Source organism: Poecilia latipinna, unplaced genomic scaffold (genome assembly GCF_001443285.1).
Source record: "Poecilia latipinna isolate Pla-1442-1.1 unplaced genomic scaffold, P_latipinna-1.0 Scaffold1045, whole genome shotgun sequence".
Lineage (NCBI taxonomy): Eukaryota > Metazoa > Chordata > Actinopteri > Cyprinodontiformes > Poeciliidae > Poecilia > Poecilia latipinna.
Window position 1 is genome coordinate 125,919 of NW_015113661.1, and position 10,237 is coordinate 136,155.

At 38.0% G+C, this 10,237-nt stretch overlaps 1 protein-coding gene across 2 annotated transcripts in view; it reads left to right on the forward strand.

The window, feature by feature from the left end:
• adgb (androglobin) overlaps positions 1 to 9,414 on the forward strand; it is a 40,952-nt gene extending 31,538 nt beyond the window's left edge. For both annotated transcript variants that reach the window (XM_015051452.1, XM_015051453.1), the window contains 8 exons: positions 760 to 833; positions 1,363 to 1,474; positions 3,973 to 4,127; positions 4,403 to 4,558; positions 4,681 to 4,765; positions 4,853 to 4,955; positions 8,134 to 8,317; positions 8,445 to 9,414. In XM_015051452.1, the coding sequence (XP_014906938.1) occupies positions 760 to 833; positions 1,363 to 1,474; positions 3,973 to 4,127; positions 4,403 to 4,558; positions 4,681 to 4,765; positions 4,853 to 4,955; positions 8,134 to 8,317; positions 8,445 to 8,597 (1,022 nt within the window). In that variant the 3' untranslated portion in view covers positions 8,598 to 9,414. The remainder of the gene's footprint in view (positions 1 to 759; positions 834 to 1,362; positions 1,475 to 3,972; positions 4,128 to 4,402; positions 4,559 to 4,680; positions 4,766 to 4,852; positions 4,956 to 8,133; positions 8,318 to 8,444) is intronic.
• Positions 9,415 to 10,237: the final 823 nt, after the last annotated feature.

The window sequence follows — 10,237 nt, forward strand, 5'->3', positions numbered from 1 at the left end:
TAAAAATAAAATTTTAAAAAAGGTGTTTTTTTTAAAAAAGTTTTTTTTTTTTTTTTTTTTTTTTTTTTTTAGCTTCACAGCATGTTATAGTGATATTCCCTCATCAAAAACATACCTGGAGTGCCGCTTTGATTCTTTAATGCATGTTTGAGAAATCCTTTAATCTCCCATGGCAACCATTCAGCTGTGTAAAACGCTTGGGGGAACCTAGGACGGAGCTCTTCCTCAGAGCTGCAGCTTCCAAGCTTCTGCCTCGTAGAACAGCCCTCCCCTGTGACTCTTCCACTCGGCTCCTTCAGACTAGCCAACAGCAATTAGCAAACACCTTATGAAACTGCACATTTGCTGAGCTCATTATATTGGCTACTTCTTAGAGCCGTGGTGTTAAAAACGTTACTAAAAGGTTAATAGATGAACAACATTGTGATGACTTCCTGAAGGCAGAGCGTTAAAGAACTGTCCTTTCTTAAAGAGACAGAGGCCCAATTTCAAGGTGTTAAATTACAAAGTCAAATTTCTTTTGGGTTATATTTGAAATCTATAATTTTTATAACAACTGAAGGTAACATAGTTACTTGATTGTGCTATTCACTATTCACCCCACCAATTAAAATTATGTCACAACTGCAAATCAACTAACTATGTGTGTGGCCCCATTTTTAAAAAATTTCTGTCACCCTGGAGACCCATACTTATTGAATGAGCATGTTGTTAAGGTTTTTACTTCAGATATAAACTGATGTGAATTTTGTTTTACAGAACCCAGGAAGGACAGGCGACAAAGCTTAGATGTTATAAGTGAAAGATCAGACCTGCCCTCTGACTCCATCCCGGTACAAAGACTTTCTATGCTTGTCCCTCTCACCTAGTTAGTTTCTGCCTGTCCATATCGGTTTTGCGTCCTGCATACGGATTTGTAAGCAGGCTCATACATGTTGATTTACATTCACCCACACATGCACTATAGTGCCAAAAGTATTAAAACAGTTTTGCTAAAAGTGTATGCCTGTACAAATAGAGACTTTTTTTCCCCTCTAGTGGAGAAAAAGAAAAAAAAAAAAAAAAACGTGTTAAAGTTTTTTTTGTTTTTTTTTCCCTTTCATACTCATGACTTAATGTTAACGAAGCAGGTCTTTCTTTTTGCTCGCTGTGTGCTTTAGTCAAAACACGGAATAGCTAAAGCCATGTCTTGCGCTTTAAAACACCTTTTCCACTGTATCATAAGTAAGGCTTATGGCTTCATGCTTACTCTGCTGTATGCTGCATGTGTATGCATCGTTTTTGTACTGTGTGAATTTCTTTGTTTATATATATTGCATTGCTACATTTTTACATGAATCTTTGCTTATTTGTGTTTCCCAGGACCATAAGTATGTGGTGCAAGCAGAGATGCTCTGTAAGAGCTGGCATTTGGATGAAACCCAGCTGGATTTTGTCCATATGCTACAAGAAATGAAGAAGAATGAAATCAGAGGTACGTACCATATAAAACTACATAGATGCCACAACAAACAGCTATTCTCAATAGCCCCTAGGAAAGCTAGAAGAGCAAGTCACTCAAGTGAATCTTGATCTGAACTCGCAGCTCTTGGTATGCATTCCACATGACTCATCTACCCCACTGATACATGTATGCCTATAATAGGCAATCAAACCGTTTTCCTTTTGTCTTTGCAGCATTTAGGCCTCGGGTTCTAAATGTTTTTTTGTTTTGTTTTTTCTCATCATCATTGCTCTTGTACATCTCATTCTTTGTTTTGAAGTGTTATTGATACTCAAGAAGCAGTGTTGGAGCTTAGGCATTTCCAGGCTTCCAGTGGCCAGAAGCCGGTAATTGCAAGTCTAATGCAAACCAGATGAACACAGCAAATCAAAGAGATATCTGCTTAGCCCATTTATTATTGACTGTTGAAGCAATCTTAGTTTCTTGGCTCTGGGTTTCTAATTTTAACCATTAGATCAGATCAGTTGGAAAGAAAGAAAAATAAAAAAAAAAGAAATTGATTTAAATTTTATAGAACCCTTTGAACAGTTTGAAGAAAATTCATTGACTGCAGCTGTGTTGCTGTCAAACAGATCAGCATGGGAAGAGTATGCATGATTGTCTGTAGAAAAAGGCCAATTTGTTGTCATTGAATCCTAACTGCTTTTGTTACTCTTAACAATTTTGCTTCTATTACAGTTGAAATGAGATATTCACATACACTTAATAAGATACACACTTTTTTTTTTAGGTATGTTAGAAATTATTCTAGAATAATTATGCCGTCTTGGTAAATACAGAAAAAAAAATACCCCTTTAAAGTTATACATTTACATAAATTTTGTTTGATTTTAGTAGAATTGCCTTTAAATTGTTTGAAGTCAGAAATTTGGGGTATTGTCCCACATGGTTTACACAATTGTTTGCTAGAATTTTTTGCTCACATTTCCTCCCAGATCAGGTGTAACTACATTAGGTTTGTAGGCTGTTTTTATGGTCTCTGTCCCTTAATGCATTAGCAAACAGGAGAAGTAATAGTTTCATAACCTAACAAATGTAAAGCTTGACAAGTTTTGTCTGAATAAATGTCAGATAAAATGTAAGGTGGGAAAGATAGTAGTTTCCTAAAGTCTGTGCAGACATCTGATTTCACTCATTTAGACAATGGATGGGTGTTAGGGTTAGATCAAATGAATGCATTTGTACCACCTCTTAACTCAGCTATTTTGTCTCAAAATAAGCAAAATATGATAGCATATTGCAATATTATATCCCTTATAAAATATAAAATATTTTTTTATGTATAAGAAATTCATACCCCAAAACTAATATCAACCCAACTTAAAATGTATCATCACAATTTCTTGGTTCTTTGATTTAAATTGCTAAATGATTGGACACAATGTCACTATTATTATCCATCCTATCAAGAATGTTAAGCATGTTGTCGCTGCTTTTGTTCGTATGTCTGTGGAGGGGTCAGTCCTCAAAAACCTCCTGTGTTCTTCAGATAATTTTGTAGAAATGGGTCAATGGGATGTCAAATGAAGTTGGCTCTTGCCCCCTGGTGCCCAGGGAAATATCCAAGCAGAAGACTGGATTAATTTCACCCAGTTTAACTCTCTCAGTGGTGGGACAGTGCCCTTGATCATGCTCCCATCATGCTACGCAAATACACATGCAGTGCATGCCATGCCAAGCTTTTAAGCCTAATTTACAAGTTGTCTAACATGATGCAATTAAAACACTGCACTGCAAGTGTTTTGGCATATGCATGGTATTATAGGTCAACTATATATTCTTTATTTCTCCATTAAAGCAGTTATCCACCAACACTTATTTGTTGTGAGGACTATGGAATTTTTACCATGAAAACATAATTTTAGCTAAAACTAATGTTTTAACAAACCCAATGTTATATTTATTTTTGCAACAATGCACATATATATTTAGATACAATAAGAACAGCAAGTTTCTGCATCCATAGGGGAATCTATCAAAGTGCTTCAGAGAGAATGGCAAGAAGTTAGCTAAATGATGTTACAATACTAGGATTCACTGCATTGACACTTAGAAGTCTGTTGGTTTTAGCTTTTGAAGTGCAACAGTGCCATCTAGCATACATATGACTGCACAACACATGCACTTCTTGCCACACTTAGTCAATCTCCATTACTTGTTTAAACAAGGCTGAAAAACAATTTTTATTTGGACATGGACATGACTTCTTTTTAAATGCTGCTGCTTTTTTTCATCTTAGAATATCTAATTGAAAAAGATCAAGTAAAATTTGCAGAATGTAAAAATAACAGTCTAACACTGAATTAAAAGGGTTTGCAAACCAGCTCAGCATGTTGTAAAATATTTCTATTTTCTGAAGTCCTGAAGCATTTTCTTGAACTGTTTGTATTTAAGATCATGTTCAAATGACATGAGGCAAAATAAAAAATAAAATAAAACAATGTTTTCCTACTATCTTTAACATTCAGTGTTCAAGCCTGGAGATGCTAAGTCTTTGTCCAGAATCGGCACACCAGGCCACAACGGTACCAAGACTGAAACACCAAAAATGAGCCGAAAAGTTGAAGCTGAGAGGCACAGAGGAAGGTCTACTGTCTCCATCGCTGTTTCCAAGCAAGAATCGGTAATGTATCACAAAAGTACAGTGACAGAAGACGGTAAGCTAACAAAACAGGCGCAATGCAGGCCAGATCATATTTATTCATTTTAAGTCTGCGAGGTAGAAGAAGGTCGTCTGGCAACTGTTACTGTCCAACTTAATTATTAGTAATATAACCAGAATGAATTTCTACTTTAAAAAGCATCACAAGTAGCAGAACAACGACCTTCAGCTTGTGCTTGTTGAGGTGAGCATGATCTTTTATCATCTTGTTTATGTGTGTGTGCGCCTCTGCACAGAACCTGGACCTGACTAAGGCAAATTACACACTGCGTGTCGCCGCTGACCACACCAACCCGGAGTGTATTGAAGTAAAGAGAGATACAGAGAGAATTGACCAGATTAAATCCATGAAAAAAGCCTGGGAAATGACTGATCCAGGGCGTTTTGAAAAGGTAGCCCAGTTAACCCAGAGAGAGATTTCAAATCCAGTGGTAGTTTAATCCCTACCACAAATGAAAATACATTTTGATGCATTATTTGCTCATACATACATGATCTTGTTCTGTTGTCGTAGGCTTCTCAGTCCCGCCTCCAGTTCCTCAAACAAATTAAGCAACTGGAAGGTGGTCATCATATTCCACCTGAAACCCAGGCCCATGGTATTATTCTACAAAGACTTAAAATCATGCATTTAGCTTTTTTTCTGTCTTTTATCTTTTTAAATACAATAATTTCATCATTTGCAGATCCACTCAGCTCTGATCATGTTACCCAGCCCAGTACAACCAGCAGTGAAGTGACCAGCCCAGCCATGCCAGATCTGTACACAAAGTTCAGTCATTTGTTCAGGTCTGCTTTCGCTCTTTTTTTGCTACTTAATTTCACAGAGGGGATATTTTGTGTTTGAACACTGATGTTTCAGGTTACATAATGCATTGTAGAAACATGCATTTTTGTGACCACAGAGTGGATTTAAAAAGCTACCCGAAAAACTTTTGGAGTAATTTCCCTTAAGTGAACTTAGCTCTTATTAGTGCAGTGAAGAAAGATGTCCCTTGACTTTTCCACATCTTGAAAGGGCAGTGCATCCTGTCCAGAGGGCAAGTTTTGAATAATTGTTTATGAATCAACTAAAGAGTGGTGGCTGTTCACACAGCTTGGTCCTAGCTTTGCTGCCTTTCCATATTTACGACTGTGTGGTTAGTCTCAACCTTTAAATAACACCTTAAATTAGATGAATATTGCCGTTAGTCATTGTCAGTATTTTTAAAGTCTTCACCTGAGTTCCCGCTGGATCTCCCACATGCCTTCTTTTATTCCCTCTCTCCTCCTCTCCCATTGTCCATCCCGCTGCAGGACAAATGAGATAATATTTGGGTCTGTTAATTAGAGAGCTATTTCCGAGCCCCAACGAGTTCGTTACTCCGAAGAGATGTGGCCTTTTGTTATGTCACCTTTCGTATCCTCTTGTGACACTTGCATGTGTGTGTTACTATGTCCAGGCATGTATGACTGCAGACACCTTATCCAGCAATTTTAGAAAAGATAATGATCCAAAGCAATGGTCTGTCGGAGGCACCGGTTGAAACCAGCGGTTCACTAGTTTCTTACATATTTGTGCAACAGGACGGTGTGTTGCACTTATTCTGACTTGCACAATTTCTCACACAGTAACAAAGATACAAGAAGGCTATTGCTCATTAACTGTGTGTTAACCTTTGCTGACTTTCTCCTCCCCTCAGGCAAAAATAGCCATTTGCACTGGGAAAACATGTATAGAGCGCTCAATAAATTTGATGTGACGATACTAGGATGTAACTGAAGCCATTAAGATGTTCTGTTATTTTAGTAATTTGAACAATTCAAAGTAAATTAAATCAAGTAAAATGCAGCCCATGTATTGCTAAAAGCCGACCATATATTGCTTTTGCTGTACATCTCTGTATTTAAAAAGACATGGTTTAATTTTATGTACCCAGCTACTAGTGAGTATTGTGTTCTAACTTTTTCTCACAAGTATTTTTTTATTTTATTTACCTCCATAACTTTAATTGGGTTTCCTAATTTTTCACAACTGTAAGTCAGCCACTAAATCATAGATATAATGATTTGTTGGTGTGTGTGTGTGTGTGTGTGTGTGTCTGTGTGTGTCTGTGTTTTTCTTTTCTCCTGTTGTTTTGATTCTGTGATTTAGCACCACCTTCCCTCAGTTCCCTGCTCAGCATCTTCCTCAGCTGTTCGGCATCTCCCTGATAATAACTGGTTTCCACGTCTCTAAACACACTTCCTGTGTGTTTAATGTCTCTTTTTCTTTTCTGCTGCCCTGTCTGGGTCTACCTGTATGCATTGTCCTTAGTAAATCTTTGAAATTCACAGTGTTGCTCCTGTGATCTTACTTGCACTTTTTTCCTCCCTGAACACACTATTGTGACAGAAAAGCCGTCAACCACAGCTGTCTGTATAATTAGCTAATTTGCACTTATTTTTTTCCCCTTTCAAATCTTCAGTCTGTCCCTTTCATATTAATGCTCCTTGTCACTTCTTATTCGCAGATGGATATATGATTCCACACCTTTTCCACATTCTGTAAATAAGGATCTATAAATATGCTAATGTAACTCAGCTGCATATCTGCCTACCAATAGAAGACTTCCTATCCCCCTTGCTTTGCAACTCTAAATTGCATGGAGCTTAGTGCAACTGGAAGTTTTGTTAATGTTTGCACTTTTTGTTGCACTGCACAAAATTAAAAACACACATTTCGATAACCATTTCAGTCCAGCTAAAACTGGCTTTTGTTTCCTTTAATGACTTTAAAAATTCGACACCTGAACCTTGAGACACTATACGAGACATATCAGTCACACGCTGATGCAACAGAAATTACCCGAATGACACTTAAATATGGCAACAATGACCCACTATTCAGACACTGTGCCTGCACTAATGAAAATGCACTGACCTTTGCATGGTGAATGCCTGGAGCAGCTCCAATTGGTGGCAGTTCCACTAAATTTCCCATAGACTCATAGGATTGTTATTCACAGCTGGTCAATTGATCTTTAATCATGCAAAAATAAATGAATAAATAAAAAAAAAATAACTTCAGAGTCAGGGCTGCACAGTGGGCTGCAGTTGGTAGAGCTGTTGCCTTGCAGCAAGAAGGTTCTGGGTTCGATTCTGGGTTCGAGTACCTGGTCTTTCTGCATGGAGTTTACATGTTCTCCCTGTGCATGCATGGGTTTTCTCCGGGTACTCCGGTTTCCTCCCACAGTCCAAAAACATGTCGGGTTAATTGGCCTCTCCAAATTGCTCCCAGGTGGGAGTGTGTGTGCATGGTTGTTTGTCTCTGTGTTGCCCTGCGACAGACTGGCAACCTGTCCAGGGTGTACCCCCACCTTTTGCCCGGAACGTTAGCTGGAGATAGGTACCAGCACCCCTCCCGACCCCACTGAGGGACAAGGGTGTAAAGAAAATCGATGGATAACTTCAAAGTCTTTTTATTCTCTGAAAGTTCCACAATCTTGATCCAAATAGCATGCACTATACAAAGCAAAAGCAAAACATATTTTAACGCTTCATGATTCCAGGATTAGATGCATATAAAATAATTTTTGATATGTCAAAATAGAAAATGGTGACTTGATGTCCGTACCACATGGACATAAAGTGCACAGCCTTGATTGCATCTACAGAGCCACATATAAAACTCCAGACGTGTTGGATTTGGTCTCCGGACCTCGAGTTTGACCCATGATATAGAGAAAACAATTGTACAATTTGAGCTTTCTTAGACAGATCAATCTCTGACATGAAGCCTCTGGAGTTGGACAATGCTACAATAGAAAAGGTTTTGCCGTGCACTGTTAATGAATAAATTTGATCCAAAATGTGCTACTTACTCATGAGTGTCCATTCTGGAAGGAGACCTCTCCGAAAGATGTTGAAACGTTAACGCGACTGTAAATTGTGATGCACACATACGTGCTTGCAAATGTGTTTAACAAGGCTTTGTGTTTGGATGCAGACAGCAGAAAGATTTTCCAGAGCTATTGGACTCGCGGGGAGAGGAGGAGAGGGAGGAGAAGCTCTACGAAAAGATCCACAGCTACCGGGTGACCCGTGAAAGCATGATGGAGCGCTACATGCAGCACATGATGGAACAATATCAGCTGAAGAAGTGTCACGTCGAGACGTATGAGAAAGTGCTGGTCAGTGAAACTAATGAAAGCGTCGTCTGTAATTGTTTGGAAAAACAAAAAAACAATGAGCTAAGTTTGCTAACTCTGACACTGGTTTGACGTCATTTGTTTCTCTCTGCTTTCGTTTTGCGTGTAGGAGACCAGTGAGAAATTATCCGAGGATTACAAAGAATTTTGCAACCGTCTGATAACGTGGGTAAAGGAGCACGAAGAGAAACCAGCTCAGGAGGAGGCTGAGGTGCCGCCTCCACCCCCTCCTTCATCCAAGAAAGGCAAGAAGAAGAAATAATCAGTGACTTTGATCTTCAATCTCAGTTCACCTCAACACGTTTGCTGAAGAATCTTAATTTTATTTGTTGTCTGTTCTTTATGGCACAGTGCCAAACTACAGGTTTGGCTGCATAATTCAAAGTTGTTTGTCCATATATACTGTTTTATGACTTTACTTAAACTGCATTGTGCAGTTGTTTATGGATGTTTGTTATGTTATCCAGGTGCAGCGATTGGATTATCATTGGAAAGTGAATTTATTTGAATAATTCAACTCAAAAAGTGGAACTTTTATTACACAAATTATTAGAAATTCAGTTAAATCTGGTTGCTATAGCTTGCCGGTAATGAAAACCTTCAAAAATTGTTTATTATAAAATGTAATTTTTTGATAAAGAAATGTTGGCCTACTGAGTATATGCACCTAACATGTGGATGGATTTAGCTGTTTTTTTATTAGTGCAACGATGTACGTCAGCATCAAGGTGTTCATCCTGTGCCTCTGCTGGGATATTAAGGAAGTCCAGGAGACTCTGATAGTGACCTTCAACTCGTCTGTATCGATGGGTCTGGTGTCTCTCGTTTTCATTTCTTCCTCCAGACTTCGAGAACCGTAATTTTTCAGGTTTTCATTAGCTGTAGGCTTTATCCATCCAAATTCACCGTCTAAAATTATGCTGCATTTATGAGTTTCACGTTTTTGAACGGAGTTGCTGAACTAAATTAACTTTTCAGTTATATTTTTATTCATCTTCAAGTTTTTAATTGTAACAACATATTTACTTTTTTCCGCTTACATTTCATAAGTTGGCATAAATAAAGTTTATAATGCATAATTCTAATGTTTTCCTACCCAAATCGTCTTCATCTCTTGTTCTGGATTTTGTCATGAATGATATTTGGTGAAATAACCTACAGATATCCAAGAATGGCATAGTTTTATCACAAGTAATAAGAATTATAGTTTTTTAAAATTCTAAAATACAAATTATTTTTACATTACATTGCCATGTCTGGTGAAGATTGTTAAACCTCACTTTCATTTACAGACAGAAAAAACAGAAAAGCTGTTGGTAGCTTTGATTTCTTCTTTGGCTCCACTTGTTTTTCTTTGAGTCTACCAGAATGCCTAGTGTGTCTATCAGATTCGGCTAATCTTTTGTTTGGATGAAGGTCATTGTATTGACTGTCTGACTCGAGTCTTGTCGAATACAGCAGACCTCCCCACAAGCTGAGTGCCACTGATTGATTGGTCAGTAGATAAACTGTAGTCTCTCTGAAACCCGCTGCAGTCACTTTCTGCAAGATAATGTCAGGCTTGAGGAAAAATGTAGCAGAGAAAACCTCAGGGTGAATGTGTTGCATTTTCAAACCCTGATGAAGGTATTCATACCCCTAAGACTTTAAAATTTTGGAAGACTAAAACCATAAACGTCAAAGTGGTCCATCGTTAGAAAGTGGAAGGAACATCGTCCCTATATGGATCAATAGATTGCATGTTCATCTTTAACTGCAAATGCAGATGGAAGAATTTTGGGGTTTGTGTCTGCTGGTTTTAGACTAGACAGAAATTACATGTCTGTTAAAAGCTATGCAGTTACTTAAAAAAACAAACAATGACTTCATAGCAAATGTCCCCCCTTCCCCCCCCCCCCCCCC